The sequence below is a fragment of the Callithrix jacchus genome, chromosome 12 (genome assembly GCF_049354715.1).
Source record: "Callithrix jacchus isolate 240 chromosome 12, calJac240_pri, whole genome shotgun sequence".
NCBI classification, from domain to species: Eukaryota; Metazoa; Chordata; class Mammalia; order Primates; family Cebidae; genus Callithrix; species Callithrix jacchus.
The window spans coordinates 55,039,904-55,057,121 of NC_133513.1; the positions used below are offsets into that span (position 1 = coordinate 55,039,904).

At 53.6% G+C, this 17,218-nt stretch overlaps 1 protein-coding gene across 13 annotated transcripts; it reads left to right on the forward strand.

The window, feature by feature from the left end:
• The first annotated feature begins 1,470 nt into the window (after positions 1–1,470).
• On the forward strand, positions 1,471–16,841 carry DUSP13B (dual specificity phosphatase 13B). Of its 13 annotated transcripts, none has more exons than XM_078345533.1 (9): positions 1,471–1,640; positions 2,728–2,945; positions 5,390–5,597; positions 5,865–6,074; positions 7,151–7,354; positions 8,966–9,060; positions 12,919–13,092; positions 15,461–15,681; positions 16,387–16,841. In XM_078345533.1, exons 3-9 carry the CDS (start codon positions 5,511–5,513, stop codon positions 16,587–16,589), a joined length of 1,194 nt encoding a protein of 397 aa, XP_078201659.1. In that variant the 5' UTR covers positions 1,471–1,640; positions 2,728–2,945; positions 5,390–5,510; the 3' UTR covers positions 16,590–16,841. The 13 variants fall into 13 exon arrangements, with proteins under 13 accessions (XP_078201659.1, XP_078201660.1, XP_078201661.1 ...); XM_078345534.1 differs by having other exon boundaries at positions 16,542–16,841; XM_078345535.1 differs by having other exon boundaries at positions 7,151–7,255.
• The last annotated feature ends 377 nt before the right edge of the window (positions 16,842–17,218 follow it).

Here is a 17,218-nt window from a genome sequence, read left to right on the forward strand (position 1 = left end):
GACCTGTTGACCTTTCTCAGTTTCTATTTTGGGACCCAAAGCCCTTATAGGCAGAGGAATCTCCCTCCCACCCTCCAAATGTTTCTGATGACAGTCAGCCCCTTTGGCTCCCAAAGTCTAGGGCAACACTCACCTCCCTTCTCCCCGTTTGACATACAAGGACCTCTTCAGCCTTTTCTTCTGAGAAGTCAGCTATCTTCATTACAGGACCATTGTTCAAACCTTCCCCCATTGGCCCAGGGCGGTGGCTCACACCTGTAATCCCAGCACTTTGGGAGGCTGGGCAGGGCAGATCCCTTGAGGCTGGGAGTTTGAGATCAGCCAGGCCAATACTGCAAAACCCCATCTCTATTAAAAATACAAAAATTAGCACGGCACACGCCTATAATCCCAGCTACTCGGGAGGCTAAAGCAGGAGAATCACTTCAACCCAGGAGGTGGTGGTGGCAGTGAGCCAAGATGGTGCCACTGCACTCCAGCCTACTTGACAGAGTGAGACCCTGTCTCAAAAAAAAAAAAAAAAAAAAGCACCTCTGCCCATGAATCTTTTGGGCACCCTTTAAATGAAGTCCTGCATGTCTCTTACCCATATTTTTCTGACTCTGCAACTCAGAAAACTGTCCCTGACCTCCATAATTCAGAGATTCATCCAACGGACTCCAATCCAGCTCCTACCCAATATGTGGCCCACCTAGACGATCACAGTTTTTTGTTTGTTTGTTTGTTTGTTTTTTTGAGACAGAGTCTTGCTCTGTCGCCCAGGCTGGAGTGCAGTGGTGCGATTTTGGCTCACTGCAAACTCCGCCTCCTGGATTCAAGCAATTCTGTGTCAGCCTCCGGAGTAGCTGGAACTACAGGCGCCTGCCACCACACCCGGCTAATTTTTTATTTTTATGTTTTTAGGAGAGACGAGGTTTTGCCATGTTGGCCAGGATGGTCTCAAACTCCTGAACTTATGATGCCCGCCTCGGCCTCCCAAAGTGCTGGAATTACAGGCGTGAGCCACCAAGCCCGGCTTACTATACAGTTCTTTCAGTTCTTTCTATCATTCATCCTTGGAACCAGCCACCTCCTCTGCACCCTGGATCTCTAACTCAGTCCTCAGAGCCTTATAGCCTTAGGCAGGGCTCTACACCTACTAACTCCACAGACGTTTCTAAGCACTTGCTGTGTGTCAGACCCAGCATGTCTTTTGTTTCATTTAATCCTCAAATTCTCTGAGGTAGGTATGATTATCCTTACTTTACAGATGAAGAAACTGAGGTTCAGGGAGGTTCAATGCAGAGTTCTCTCTGATCCATGTTCTCATGGAGTTTGGGGGTTGAGGGGAAGCTTGGTGAGGAAAAGGTCTTGTCCTCTGCAGAGGCCCCTGTGACTTGCTGAGTCACTTGCTCCTATCCCACCTGGCCCTGTCAATCTCTGGAAAGGAGAAATGACACAGGAGAGCCAGAGAGGAGTGACCACAGAGGCAGAGGGTGGGCGGGCTGGCCCATGGCTGAGACCTCGCTCCCAGAGCTGGGGGAAGATGACAAAGCCACGCCTTGCCCCAGTATCCTGGAGCTGGAGGAGCTCCTGAGGGCGGGGAAGTCTTCTTGCAATCGCGTGGACGAAGTTTGGCCCAACCTTTTCATAGGAGATGCGTGAGTGGTAGCTGGCCAAGGGGCTTGGGGGTGGAGACAAGGAGAGGCAGTTCTTGGTCTCTTTACCAGACGCAGGAGGGTGGAAACAAGGAGAAATAGCTCTGCTCCTAGTATCCCAGGCCAGGGACCTTCTCCAGGACCCCCGGATGCCGAGGATAGTGCAGTGACCAAGCATGGCCACCAGGGGGAGCAGGGACTTCGCCTGCCTGAAAGCAGGGAGTTTCTCAGGGATCTCAGGAATTTTCTCGCATTTCCAGGACAATTGGCAAGTTTAGGGGCAGAGGCCTGGGAAATAGTATTTGGGGCATGATATGGGGTAGACAGAGAGCCCCTCTTTCTAGCCCCCCCCCCCACCGGATATACATGGTGGAGAAGCCTGACTGAAGGTAAATCAGAGAAGGCGTTGCCTTTAAACATTTGTAGGTTAGAAGCAGGTATGAGGTGGCAGCCAATAGAGGCGGGATGTACGTGGGAGGATATGGGGCAAGAAGGGAGGGGCAGCCAGGTTTCAGGGCTGAAGCAATCCCTTCCTTCCTGTCCTGGCCAAGGCAGGGGCAAATGCTCTGAGGAAGCAAAGAGGGTCTTGGCCAGGCGCGGTTACTCACACCTGTAATCCCAGCATTTTGGGAGGCTGAGGCGGGCGGATCACGAAGCCAGGAGTTCGAGACCAGCCTGACCAACCCCGTCTCTACTAAAAATACAAAAATTAGCTGGGCGTGGTGCTGCGCGCCTGTAATCTCAGCTACTCGGGAGGCTGAGGCAGGAGAATCGCTGGAACTCGGGAGGCGGAGGTTGCGGTGAACCGAGAGCGCGCCACTGCACTCTAGCCTGGGCGACAGAGCAAGATTCTGTCTCAAAAAAAAAAAAAGAGGGTCTTAAGATCCACCCCTCCCCTCCCAACACACACCACTGGCTTTTCCACCAGAAAGCGTGGGGCTGTGGAGTCAGACCCCGCCTGGAGCTTGCTGGGGTTGGATTCTTTTTGGACGCTAATGGCTCAGTCCCTCTGCAGCAGGGGACCAGGCAAAGCCTTCCTCCTGGTCCCCCTGGCTTGGCCAGCATCCAGTGCTCTTCCTTCTCTCCCCAGGGCCACGGCAAACAACCGCTTTGAGCTGTGGAAGCTGGGCATCACCCACGTGCTGAACGCCGCCCACGGGGGCCTCTACTGTCAGGGCGGCCCTGACTTCTACGGCAGCAGTGTGAGCTACCTGGGGGTGCCGGCCCACGACCTCCCTGACTTCGATATTAGTGCCTACTTCTCCTCCGCAGCTGACTTCATCCACCGTGCCCTCAACACGCCTGGGGGTAGGACTCGGGGACCAAGCCCATATCCCATCTTGCTCATTCATGGCGAGGATTCCCCATTTCCCCTCAGTCATCATGCCCTTCCATCCCTGGTTTTTTAAAATCCTCTGCTTAGGCTGGGCTCGGTGGCTCAAGCCTGTAATCCCAGAATTTTGGGAGGCCAAGGTGGTCGGATTGCCTAAGGTCAAGAGTTCGAGACCAGCGTGGCCAACATGGTGAAACCCCGGCTACTAAAAATACAAAAATTAGCCGGGGGTGGTGGCATGTGCCTATAATCTCAGCTGCTCCCAAGGCTGAGGCAGGAGAATTGCTTGAACATGGGAGGTGAAGGTTGCAGTGAGCTGAGATCATGCCACTTCACTCTAGCCGGGGCGACAGAGCAAAACTCCAACTTAAAAAAAAAAAATCCTCTGCTTAGTGCTCCAGCATTTAATGGAAACCCATTCCTTCCCAGCTGGGGAAACCGGGGCCCGGAATACAAGGTCATGCCATGAGTTAGGAGCATCCCTGAGGCTGAAAGCCATTTCTCCCAAACAACAGAACAGTTCTTTCTCTGCAACACTCAGCTTTGGGAAAGCACCATTTGGTATCTAGATGTCTGCCCCAAAGTACTTTCTTTCTTCTTCTTTTTTTTTTTTCTTCCTGTTGCCCAGGCTGGAATGCAGTGGCGCTATCTCAGTTCCTCCACTTCCTGGGTTCAACCCCTGCCTCCTGGGTTCAAGCAATTCTCGTGCCTCAGCTTCCCAAGTAGTTGGGACTACAGGTGTCCACCACTACACCTGGCTAATTTTTGTATTTTAGCAGAGCTGAGGTTTTACAATGTTGGTGAGGCTGGTCTCAAACTCCTGACCTCAAGTGATCTGCCCGCCTTGGCCTCCCAAAGTGCTGGGATTACAGGCGTGAGCCACCACACCCAGCCCCCAAAGTACTTTTAACTAGAAAAGAAATATATCTTCAAATACTCAGGATACAGCAAAGGAGCCCAGGGAGGCTGGTGTCCTGGCTTTGTGTCCATCCTAGAAGACAGCTATGTCCCTTGCTACGTGATCCTGGGCAAGCCGGTGACCCTCTCTGGACTTCAGTTTCCTCATCTATGTGACAGGAATGACAAGATTACAGCTCGCATGACTTTTTAATATCCAAAGCACTTTGACATTCTTTCGTTCTTTATCCATTGATTCACCAGCCATTTACTGAGTACCCACTATGTGCCTGGCACTGAGCTAAATACTAGAAATCCAGACTTAAAGAAGCCGGGTCCCTGCCCTTGGAACTGGTGGAAAGACAGTCAAATTGTGAATAGTATAGTGAGAGCTCGTCACAGGAGTGGGCCAGTGTGGAGAGCTCTGGGAGCATACGGCAGGGGGGCTCAGCCGAGAGGATTAGGAAGGTAATGGGGACTTCCCTAAGCAAAGGTATTTGTGGGTCATATGCAAAAGAGATGAGCCGCTCTGTGATTCAAGCAATACTTTGAGTGGTCAAGAAAGCCTGTGGAGGAAGCCACGTCTCAGCAGAAACATGGTGGATGAGTAGTAGAAGTTAGTCAGATGAAGACCAGGGGAGAGGATTTGCAGGTGTTTGGAATAGCTTGTGGTAAGGCTGGAGGTCAGAGACCACGGCAGCTTCAAGGAACTGCAAGTTCCTCCACATTCCTTGAGCTGAAGGTAGGGGAGAGATGGTCTGAGATGAGGCTACAGGGGCCAGCTCTTGAAGGGTCTTACAAGCTATGTTAAGAAGTTTGGAGACTGGGCATGGTGGCTCACGCCTGTAATCCCAGCACTTTGGGAGGCTAAGGCGGGTGGATCACCTGAGGTTAGGAGTTTGAGACCAGCCTGACCAACATGGAGAAACCCTGTCTTTACTAAAAATACAAAATTAGCCAGGCATGGTGGTGCATGCCTGTAATCTAGCTACTTGGGAGGCTGAGGCAGGAGAATCGTTCGAACCCGGGAAGCGGAGATGGCAGTGAGCCAAGATCATGATATTGCACCCCAGCCTGGGCAACAAGAGTGAAACTGCATCTCAAAAATAAACAAAACAAAACAAAAAGTTTGGAAGCCAAGAGCAGTGGCTCACGCCTGTAATGCCGGCAGTTTGGGAGAACAAGGTGGGAGAATCGCTTAAGTTCAGGAGTTCAAGACCAGCCTGGGCAACATAGTGAGACCTTGTCTCTACAAGAAATAAAAGAGAGAGAGAGAGAGAGAGAGAGAGAGAGAAAGAAAGGAAGGAAAAAAAAAAAACTGGACCCTATCCCAAGGGTAGGTAGAACAGGTGTTGGTCTACCCATTTCACTGATCAGAAAACTGAGGCTATAAAGGCTGAGTGACTTGCTGAGGATCACAGAGTGTGCCAAGGCAGGGTCAGGACAGGAACTTGGGTCCCATCCCAGCCTGTGGGTGGGCTGGCTGGTGGGAAAGAGTTTTTCACCAGGATGTCTTCCTCAGCCAAGGTCCTGGTGCACTGTGTGGTGGGTGTGAGCCGCTCTGCCACGCTGGTCCTGGCCTATCTCATGCTGCACCAGCAGCTGTCCCTGCGCCAGGCAGTGATCACCGTGAGGCAGCACCGATGGGTCTTCCCCAACCGAGGCTTCCTGCACCAGCTCTGCAGGCTGGACCAGCAACTGCGGGGTGCCAGCCAGAGCTGAGGGCCCAGGTGAGGCCTCAGGGGGTGAAGCTGGATGTGGTTGGCAGGAAGAGGCCAGGTGAGGGCCTGGGCTGCCGACATAGGGTTGGGTTCTTCCGGGAACGGTTAGCAGGGCTGCCTGCGTGTGGCTGGAAGTAAGGATTAAAGGGGGCCTGGCCTGCTCCCCAAGCTGCTGGGTTCCCTTCACCTACCCAGGGCATCACCCAAGGGCCCGGCCTAAGAAATTCTCCTGTAGGACCCCCAACCTGTCTCCCCCACCCTACCTGGATCCTTCAGACCCCAAAGAGAAGAGAAGGACTAGGACACGAGGGCGTGGGAAGCATAGAATGGAAGAGGGGAGGCCTTCCTGCCTGGTCCTGGCTCCAACCTGCCCTGCCTCAGCTGAAAGCCTGTGGGGGCTCCTCTAAATTCCACCGAGGCATCTGCGCAGCTAGCCTGGACCCTCCCGCACCTCCACATCCCGTTCCCCTGAGGTCTGGACCCCAGGTACAGTGCCGCAGAGAAAACCTTCCTGGCTTAGCTAATTCTCATCCATGAGCTGAGGTCAGGCCTCCAGGGCGGCTCCCCATCCCGCAGGGCCTGCTTCCAGCTCTGCATCCCCTCCAGCTCCTTCCCTGTCTCACCTCAACCCTGTCTTTGGCTGTCCTTGCCACCCTACTGCAGAGGAACTGCCATTTGGGGCTGGGTGACTACCTTGGGCGTGCTTGGGAGCTGGAACAGCAGCAGCTTTTTCCTCCAGAAACCTCCCGGGGTAGGGCCTGACTCTCTCCCTGCCTCCCACCTGTAAGAGCTGTTCCTGTCTCTGAAGGCACAGCCAGCCCCACCAGAAGGGAGGGCCTCCAGCAGCATGGAGCCCTTCCCATGTGCTGGCTGGAGGGTGAGCATCTTGCGGCGGAGGATTAGGGAAGTCTCTGGGGCTAAGTTTAGAGTTTGGGGGTGAGTGTGATAAGAAACTTTGGGTTATAGCTGGGCTTGGGATTGGCCTGGGGCCAAGCTGTGGCATGGAGCTCTGTGGGTATAGGGTTTGAGGGGGGCATGCTCCCTGTAGAATGGCAAATTCCCAGCCTGCTCTCTCTCCTCTAGACAGGATTCAGGAACCTGGCAGAGCAGCAGATCTCAGACCATGTCCAGTCACCCCTCTACCTCAGCCTGGGGCCTTAGGCACCCTGACCTCTGAGCTCAGTATCTTTCCTGACAGGGAGCTGACTTTGGGGGAGTTGGCTGGGCAGGAGTGCAGCACTGCACAATTCACAGGGGTGTCATCCACCAAATTGTGCAACTGGAGGCCCTAGGAGTTACGCAGCGTGCAGCCTGTGCAACTGTACACAGCAGCTCTGGGTCTAGGGACTCTGAAAGACAAGGGGCCCATGGGGAAAGTCATCTCTGTCCCTAAGCCATGGATACCAAATCTACCTCCTCAGCTCTCCCAGCAGCTGCACTCACTTGACCTTATGTGCAGGGCTCAAGGCAGAAGCAGGTTTAGGTGACAGCTCTTATCCCTGCCCCAACAAGTTTGGGCCTTGGTTCACCTGCCTGTAACACAGAGCTCATCTCTCTTCCAGAGCCAGTGCTTACTCCCTGCCATGGGGCTCTGCCACTTTGCCACCCTGGCACTGGTCCTGCTGGTGCTGCTGGAGGCTCTGGCCCAGGCCGACACACAGAAGATGGTGAGAGCCCAGTGTGGAGTCTGCCCTAGAGCCTGCTATTTCCTCCGGTTCCTCCCGGTGCCTGCACCCCCTCTCAGCTACTGTTTTCGGTCTCCACAGGTGGGAGTGGGCTCCCCTCTCAGCCAAGCCCTCAGGCTTCTTGGCCAGGGACCCCAAGTTCCCTGGGGTAATGGGGTGGGGAGGAGAGAGGAAGGGGGTTCTAGGTATTCGTGATAGCTGTTGGCCACAGCTGCCTCCAGCAGCTCCCCTCAAGGCTCAGGGAGCCCCAAGAGGGGCTGATCCTTAGTTCCCTGGAGCTCAGACCTCAGAGACCCAGCAGTGTGGCTGCGAGCATGGGTATGTCCTGTCCCTATCATCTGGGAGTGCAAGTGGGGAGTAGTGTCAAGGTATGGGTATATGACAAGAGTCTGTGGATGACAGAGGTTTCTGATAAGCCCAGTAGAAGGTCCCCAGCTGACCACAGCCTGGGAAGAGATCTTGAAGACCATCTCTTGGCTGGATGCAGTGGCTCATGCCTGTAATCCCAGCACTTTGGGAGGTGGGTGGATCATGAGGTCAGGAGTTCGAGACCAGCCTGACCAATATGGTAAAACCCAGTCTCTACTAAAAACACAAAAAAATTAGCCAGGACTGGTGGTGCTCACCTGTAATCCCAGCTACTCCAGAGGCTGAGGCAGGAGAATCGCTTGAACCCGGGAGGCGGAGGTTGCAGTGAGCCAAGATCACACCACTGAACTCCAGCCTTGGCAACACAGCGAGACTGTCGCAAAACAAAACAATAAAACCATCTCTCTGGCTTCAGGGGGCAGTGGGGCCTAGGTGTCCCTGGCTTTTGGGTTAGGGGAGGAGCTTGGCAGAGGTTGAGAGCAGCCCTGAACATACTGCTTCTGCCTGCAGCCCAGGGCTGTCTGAAGACCTGCTCCACACCTGTGTCTGTTTGCGGGCCTGTGCTGCTTCCCTCAGCCCGAGTCTTCCAGGTCTTCATCCTGGGCCAGTCCATCATCCTTGGCCCCTAACTGAGGGCCCCCAGACCTGGGTTCTGCTGTTGGCAATGCCACCCGTTTGCGTGTAATTTTTGGCTGATCTCTTCACTGTCCTCCTCCGCATCCTTCCAGCTTGCACTGTTTGCCCTTCTTCCATCATACCCTTAAAGGCCAAGGGAGTTTCACTCTGGTCACCCAGGCTGGAGCACAGTGGTGCAGGCAGGGATCAGGGCTCACTGCAGCCTCGACTTTCTGGGCTCAGGTGATTCTCCCACCTCAGCTTCCCGAGTAGCTGGGACTACAAGCATGTGCCACTACAACCGGCTAATTTTTAGTATTTTTAGTAGAGACAGGGTCTGGCCATATTGCCTAGGCTGGTCTCGAACTCCTAGGCTCAAGAAATCCTCCCACCTCAGCCTCCCAAAGTGTTGGGATTATAGGCATTAGCCACTGCACCTGGCCAAGGGGCCTTTAAAAATGGTTTATTTGATCTTCCCTCTCCCACGATCAACATATATGTATGCAATAGGCCACAGTCAGATCTGGGCCAAGCTGCCTTGACTCTTAGCAGGGCTGGGACTGAAGCCTGGGCCTGGAGAGAAAGATGCCTGGTTGGGCTTGGCACTGACCATGCCATGGAACCAGTGGACGAGTTGGGAGAGGCAGGGGAGGATGGAAGAGGGGAGCAGACAGCATGCTTTATAATTAAACTCAAGTCCAAAAATAGAAGCAGCATCAAGTGTGTGAAGACAGGCAGCTGAAAGCCGGCAGCACTAACTGCCCGTCAGAGAAGTACACAGCCGGGGCCAGATACTCCCACAGGTAGGTGAGTGCCCCTAATTGTTGGGGGGGGGGGATTCCTGAGCATGCTGGGTAATGAGGGCCAAGACACTTGGGAGGGGTGGGGTTTGGGTTGGGTGTGGAACCAACTGGATCAGAGCTGGAAGCGCAGACAAAGTATAGTAGAGTTAGAAAGACCTGGGCTTGAATCCTTACTCCCACATCAATTGGCTGTGTGACTTTGGGTGTGTTGCTTAACCTCTCTGAGTCTCAGTTTCCTCATCTGTAAAATGGGGATGATAATATTACCTGCTTCATAAAGGCACTGTGAGTGTTCAGTGAGAAAATGTAACCACCTAGCTCTGTCTGGCATCCTTGGTAAATGCTAAATATAATAATTATTGCTGGATAGAGAAAGAAACAGGAAATGCAAAGATAGAGAAGAAACCTTACTGTTCCACAGGGGAGTTGCCCTCCACCTAGGATATGGCTGGGGCTGGAAAGGGTAAGAGTAATTATAGTAATGATAATAATAGTAAGATGCACCATTTATTGGGCATCTCACATGAGACAGACCCTGTGGGAGGTGCTTTACATTCACTATTACATGGGATTCTCACAGCAGCCCCACTGAAGAAACTGGCTCAGTGAAGACCACACAGATGCCAGTACCGGACCTGAGAATTCTGCCCGGGTCCGCCCTCCCCAAGGCCCACAGGCTGAGCACAGAGACCCACATCTGTTCCCCACTGGCAGCCACACGCCGCCCTTCTGCAGGCCAGGCTCCTCGCTGGTCCTGCACTGAGATCTCCAGCCCCACATGGCCATACTCCTGACTGGCCTCTCTTGGGTTAAGTCAGAAAAGGTGGGCAGGAAGAAAGTCCTGAAGCTGCAGCTGAGAGGTGGATGGCAAGCAGCTGCCCTCTGCCCCAAGGAAGCCTCTGCCTTGGCCTGAAATTGTGGGCACCCGGGGCAGTGTCACGGGAGGCTTCGAAGGCTCATGAACTTCCTGGGGGGGCGGGGTGGTGGGAGACAGGGACAAATGCGGGAGTGACCCAGGGAGGAGAGATACAGAGACAGAAAACAAGTACATGGACTTGCAAGCAGCAGCAGCGCAGGAGCTGGCCAGGAAAAGCCCTGCCTACAGAGGCAGCTGCTCCGCTGAGCGGCGGAGGCAGGAAGTGGGTAAGGAGGAGCGTGGGACCAGGGAGAGAATGAAGGCTGCAGGGAGTGGGAGGGGAGTCTGGCCAGCCCCTGGCTCTGCTCGATGTTGGGCCTGTGCTTCCGCGGCTAGGGCCCCGAGGAGATATAGAAGGCAGTGTCAGGCAAGGCCCTCCAGGGACCGAGTCTTGGGTCACAGAAACCAGGGGAGCTGCCACAGCCGCCGACTTCCCCTCCTTGGGAGGGCCTGGGGTTTGAAGGATGAGTCCCTGGGCGGATGGCTGGGCCTGACTCTGGCTGATGGGATGAGGCGGGCCCCCAGTGGGTTAGAGCAGAGAGGTGGGGCTACATCCTGAGCATCGGGAGCCAGGGCTTAGGTGGAACCTGAGCAGGAGAAGGGCTGAGTCCAGGGTAGAGCCCCATTCTTTATAACTGAGATTAGGTCCCCTTGGAGGCAGAGGCATACACTGTGGTCTATCAGCCCCCAAATCCTTGACCCCTCTGGAGCCTCCTGGGAGTGTGGGGTCCAGCTCTGTCCCAGCGGGAGCCTGGCTGCTGCTCCCGGGCACGGCTGGGCTGCAAGGCACCCATTGGCCACCTGGGGGCAGCCTCACACTATGCCAAGCTCCGTGAGCCCTGCGCCTGTCCCACTTTCCAAAGCCCCATCTCCCGCCTGGGGTGGTACAGCCCCACCTGGTGGCTCCAAACTAGTGTGGCTGTTGGACTCCCCTGGGGCCCGGGGGCTTCTCCTCCACCATACCACACTGCCCTCTGCAGTGACCAGACATCCAGACACTCCTCTCTCATTCTCTGGTCAGATCCCCAGAGCATCCTGAAAGTCAAGTCCAGGATCCCTAGCATGGAAAGATAAACCATGGTCCAGATGGGGGCAAAGACTTGCTCGTGGCCACAGAATGAGTCATGGCAGAGTCCCAGGGGAGCCAGGCTCTCCTCCCTGCCTCTGAAGCTCTCTTCACACATCTTCAGGTAGCCTCCCATCTTCATGGGGGGTTATGGAGCCAAGAGTCTTCAATCCCAAAGAGATACCAAGCAGAGAGAAGGCCTGGGGATTTGAAGGGACTGAAGGGCCCACCCCAGTCCACAGGGCCACACATGGTCAGCTCTCACGGAATTCTAGCCGCTTCACAGTGTTTGTGTTCTGGGTGGAACCTGCCCAGCCCTGTTCCGCTCAGGCAGAGTCCTACCCTGCACCCACTCCCCCATGCACAGCTCCAGACCATGCCCTAGATAGGTGGCAGGCCACTCAACCTGCCTGGAGAGGTCACAGTGGGGGATGAGGAGGACAACTAGGTCTTCGCTTCCACCTTGCCCAACAGCCTCTCACTGGGTGAGCCTGGCCAAGTCGGCGGCTTCCTGGGTACCCGTTTCTCTTTCTGGTCCTGGCACTACCTACCAAAGGGAAAAGGTATTCTTCCCTGTATGTACCTTTCCTAGTCACTGGTCCAAGGGATCAGGAGCAGTTAGCAAAGAAAGCCCCTCTTCTCCAACACGGTGCCGGGCCCATGTTCTGGTGCCGCTCAAAATCCAGCTCCACAGGGTCCCAGACTCCTTCAGCCAGCCGATGTTTGAAACAAGCCACCCAACCCGGTTGGGGCCTGACACCCAGCGCTGGCCTGAGTCGTGGGGGTAAGGAGGAAAACCCGGGGCTCCGCAGTGCCAGGCTCCCCTGAGGAAACAGAAGCGTTAGTGATGACTCTCTGGAGGCCCCAAAAATGGGAACTAAAGACTTAGGGATAGACTAAAACCCCAGCCTTGCTACTCATGAGCCATATGGCTTTGGGCGTCACTTTTTAAACATCCTGAGCTTCAGTTTCCTCCTGGGTAAAACAGACGGACATGCACAAGTGAGGCATCAGGCTTTTTGTTGCTGTTGAGACGAAGTCTCTCTCTTGTCGCCCAGGCTGGAGTGTCATGGTGTGATCTCAGATCACTGCAACCTCTCCCTCACAGGTCCAAGCAGTTGCCCTGCCTCAGCATTCCGAGTAGCTGGGACTACAGGAGTGGACCACAATGCCTGGCTAATTTTTGTATTTTGGATACAGAGTTTTCCCATAGGCCAGGCTGGTCTCAAACTCCTGACCTCACGTGATCTGCCTGCCTCGGCCTCCCAAAGTGCCCGGCCAGAGGCATCAGGCTTATAAAAGGCATTAGCTCATTCCATGTGGTGATGTTAACAAATACCAGCTTACAGCCCTGGCCTCTTACCTGGAGATGGGCTCTGATCTCCAAGCACTTAGGAGTGGTGGGGGGACAGGGGTCTGAGGATGAGCACTGGAAGTAGCAGGTGAGGGACTTGAAATGAGCTGCCTAGGTTGGTTGTGGGGCTTCCTGGGTGCCCTGAGAGCCACAACCATCTGGGGTTTTCATCCCTACAAAGTCTAAGCTAACTTAGAGGTGAGATCTGCACTGACTAGTGTCACAAATAGGGAAATCCAAGGCTTCCTTGGCCAAAGCTTCATACATCTGCAGCTCAGCAGAGGGCAGGAGAGAGGTCTGCTCAGCTCCACAGCAGTGACAAAGGATTGATTCCCTGGTTCGCTGGGGAAGGGTTCTAGGCCCCAGTCCCAGCTGAGCTTGTTAATAACTCATGTGAAATAGCTGAGGCCCTTCCTGCAGCATCCCCGTGGCACCTGGCCACTGCACCATGGGCCTCCCCATCAGCTGGATCCACTCTCGGGGAGCCTGCCTCCAGCCATTGTGGTGTCCACTCTGTTCCAGGATGGACTCACTGCAGAAGCAGGACCTCCGGAGGCCCAATATCCACAGGGCAGCCCGGGGGGCACCATATCAGCCGCCCACGTTGGCTTCACTGCAGCGCTTGCTATGGGTCCGTCAGTCTGCCACGCTGAACCACATCAATGAGGTCTGGCCCAGGCTCTTCCTGGGAGATGCGTGAGTAAGACCCACATTAGGAGTGGGGGTGGCAGAAGGGTGTGAGGTTCACATGGGAATGGGGGTATGAGCCTCTCCTAGAGCCCTCCAGGGCAGAGGGGGCACCCTTGCCTCCCACGGTCTCTTCCCCTATTTTTCTTTCCTTTTATATTATCACTGCTTTTAACTGTGAATTAGAATGCACATAAGAAAAGTGTGTGCATTCACAGGGCTGGGCATGGTGGCTCACGCCTTTCTTTAATCCCAGTGCTTTGCGAGGCTGGGACAAGTGGGTCACTTGAGTCAGGAGTTTGAGACCAGTCTGGCCAACATGGTGAAACCCCATCTCTACTAAAAATACAAAATATTAGTAGGGTGTAGTGGCAGATACCTGTAATCCCAGCTACTCAGGAGGCTGAGGCAGGAGAATCCCTTGAATCTGGAAGGTGGAGGTTGCAGTAAGTTGAGATCATGCCACTGCACTCCAGCCTGGGCAACAGGACGTTTTTGAAACTCCATCTCAAAAAAAGAAATGTGCACAGAGCATGTATGAACAGCTTCATCACCCAGTGAAGAGAAAGGACATTACTTGTCTCCCAGAAGCCTCAACTGAATCTTTTTCTTTTCTTTTTTTTTTTTAAGATGGGGTTTCACCATGATGGCCAGGCTGGTCTTGAACTCATGACTTCAGGTGATCCACCCACCTTGGCCTCCCAAAGTGCTAGGATTACAGGCATGAGCCACTGCGTCCCACCTAATACTGAATCTTTTTCATTATAACCTTTCTATTCTCTGTGGTTAATCACTATCTGTTGAATTATTTCTGTTTTTCTTTAAAGTTTTACTACCTATATACTTAAACAGTGTAGTTATTTTCACCTGTTGTTTAAAATTATATGAGTGGAATCATATTGCGTGTGTTTTGTGCTTGGCATCATTTGCTCAAATTTGTGAGTCACCCACGTTATTAGGTGTATCTGCAGTTCATTCATTTTTTCACTGCTGTAGATTTCATTATAAGATTATGCCACAGTTTATCCCTTTTACTGCATATGGACATTTGAATTGTTTATACTTTTTGACTATTATGAACAGTGATCCTAGTAATATTTTGTTTTTATATATTTTTTTATTTATTTATAGGTAAGGTCTCACTCTGTTGCCTAGGTTGGAGTGCAGTGATTAACATCATTCATTGCAACCTCAAATTCCTAGGCTCAGCAATTCTCATACTTCAGCCTCTCAAGTAGCTGGGAATACAGGTGTGCACCACCACGCCTAGCTAATTTTTCTTTTTTTTTTTTTTTTTTATGAGGCAGGGGCTCACTCTGCCACCCAGGCTGGAGTATAGGAGTACAATCTCCACTCACTGCAGCCTCAACCTCCCAGGCTCAGGTGATTCTCCTACCTCAGCCTCCCAAGTGGATGGGAATACTGGCATGTCCCACCATGCCTAGCTAATTTTCGTATTGTTTGTAGAGATTAGGTTTCGCCATGTTGCCCAGGCTGGTCTCAAACTCCTGAGCTCAGGCAATCCTCCTGCCTCGGTCTCCCAAAGTGTTGGGATTACAGGCATGAGCCACAGTGCCTGGCCTGAAAAGGAGTCTTTTTTTTTTTTTAAAATTCAAGATGGAGTCTTGCTCTGTCATCTAGGCTGGAGTGCAGTGGAGCAATCTTGGTTCACTGCACCCTCTGCCTCCTGGGTTCAGGGTTCAAGCAGTTCTCCTTCATCGGTCTCCCAAGTAGCTGGGATTACAGATGCCTGCCACCACACCTGGCTAATTTTTGTATTTTTAGTAGAGACGGGGTTTCACCATGCTGGCCAGGCTGGTCTTGACCTCCTTGACCTCGTGATCTGCCTGCCTTGGTCTCCCAAAGTGCTGGGATTACAGGCATGAGCCCCTGTGCCCAGCAGAGTCTTGTTTTTTTTGAGATGGAGTTTCACTCTGTTGCCCAAGCTGGAGTGCCATGGTGCAATCTTGGCTCACTGCAACCTCTGTCTCCCAGGTTCAAGCAATTCTCCTGACTCAGCCTTCCACATAGCTGGGGCTACAGGTGCCTGCCACCATGCCCAGCTAATTTTTGTATTTTTAGTAGAGATGGGTTTTCACCATGTTGTCCAGGCTGGTCTTGAACTCCTGACCTCAGGTGATGCACCCACCTTGGTCTCCCAAAGTGCTAGGATTACAGGCATGAGCCACAGCGCCCAGCCCAAAAAGGAGTCTTAAATGCTAATGGGAGGAGCTCCTTCACCCTGGGCCAACTCACAGGCTCTTGTCTTTACCCTTGGTGGGTGGTGGGCAGGGGTGTTTGCAAACTTCAACCCAGCCGGAGCTGCCCCAGTGAGATCTGCCTCCACCCTCCTAACCCTTTGTGCCCTCCCCTCCAGGTACGCAGCCCGGGACAAGAGCAAGCTGACCCAGCTGGGAATCACCCACATCGTCAATGCCGCTGCAGGCAAATTCCAGGTGGACACAGGTGCCAAGTTCTACCTCGGAATGTCCCTGGAGTACTATGGCATCGAGGCGGATGACAACCCCTTCTTCGACCTCAGTGTCTACTTTCTGCCTGTTGCTCGATACATCCGAGCTGCCCTCAGTCTTCCCAAAGGTGCACTTCTAGGGCAGGCATGGTGAGGGGTGGAGGGTGGCGGGGTGTGCTTTGGGACTCTCCATTTTTCTAGTAGCACTGGTGGGTGGGAGTCCAGAGAAACAAATCCTTTCAGCAACCCTCCCACTCCATGGGGCAAATAGCTACTACCATTCAGTGAGTGTCCGCTTCAGGGACACCCTAGAGACCAGCAATCACAGACATAACTAAGATCCAGTGGGGTCATCAGCATCACCACATCCCTCCATAAGAGGCCAGGCAATGGACAGGTACAGGACCCAGAGAAACTCTTGAGCGGCTCCTCTAAGATGAAGCCTTGGCATAGAGCTGCAGGGGCAGGGGAGAGAGCAGAACTCGAGGGAAAGGGAGGTAGATAGACCCTGCCTGTAATCTAATGCAAACCCAGGGACCCCAGGAATTCAGTAAACTCTCTTCCCCTGGCCCAGAGTTGTAAAGGATGCCTGAGGAAGCACCTGGACCGGGAGAAGGAAATCACAGCTGCTGACCTAAAGCTAACTCTGCCACTAACTTGTGATATGACTCTGAGCCAGTGTCCTCTCTCCAGGCTTCAGTTACCCCATTTGACAGGGAAGACAGTGTTAGTGTTCCAGTATGCTGTGGAGGATGGTCACGGGTGTTTCTTCTTCCCAAAGGGATGGGTGGTTCAAGGGCAGGTAGCTGATGCTAGGTTGGTTCTCCCCACAGGCCGTGTGCTGGTACACTGTGCCATGGGGGTAAGCCGCTCTGCCACACTTGTCCTGGCCTTCCTCATGATCTACGAGAACATGACGCTGGTAGAGGCTATCCAGACGGTGCAGGCCCACCGCAATATCTGCCCTAACTCAGGCTTCCTCCAGCAGCTCCAGGTTCTGGACAACCGACTGGGGCAAGAGACGGGGCGGCTCTGACCTGGCAGGCGGCCAGGATCCCTGATCCTCCATCCAGCATCGCCCTACCCCACCAGCCTGGCCCTGGGGACAGCAGTCTCTGCTGTTTCTAGTGACCCTGAGATGTAAACAGCAAGTGGAGGCTGAGGCAGAGGCAGGGATAGCTGGGTGGTGACCTTTCAGCAAGTGAATTTCCCTGACCCGATCTAGAGATTCTTTATGCAAAAGTGAGTTCAGTCTGTCTGTATAATAAAATGTTCATCGTCATAAAGACAGGCGATTGTTTGGTGGTCTATGGGGCAGTGGCTTACTCTTGGGATGGTCACAAGGTTCCAGATGGCTTGCCAACTCTGATTCAGTGGGATGGCAGCCTGGGGGAGGGGTCTGAGTCCGTGACAAAGGCTTCCTGAGGAAGGAGGACAGGTGGGAATAATTCGTGAAATCTGCTTTGGGTGCAGGAGGAAGGAACGGGGGTACAAGTGTGAGGATTAGATGACCTCATCCTCATTTTGTCCTCCTCGCATCCTCAGGCAAAAGTTAGGTTGTCTGCTAAAGACCCAAGTTCAGCCAGGCGCGGTGGCTCATGCCTGTAATCCCAGCACTTTGGGAGGCCAAGGTGGGTGGATCATGAGGTCAGGAGATCGAAACCA

What these genes read in the sequence shown, in the direction of transcription:
- DUSP13B (XM_078345533.1), top strand. Translation starts at nt 5,511, where the DNA reads ATGGGTCTTCCCCAACCGAGGCTTCCTGCACCAGCTCTGCAGGCTGGA. An exon ending in AGGCTCTTCCTGGGAGATGC is followed by an intron (nt 13,093 to 15,460) that starts GTGAGTAAGACC and finishes CCTCCCCTCCAG; the next exon opens with GTACGCAGCCCGGGACAAGA. An exon ending in TGCCCTCAGTCTTCCCAAAG is followed by an intron (nt 15,682 to 16,386) that starts GTGCACTTCTAG and finishes TTCTCCCCACAG; the next exon opens with GCCGTGTGCTGGTACACTGT.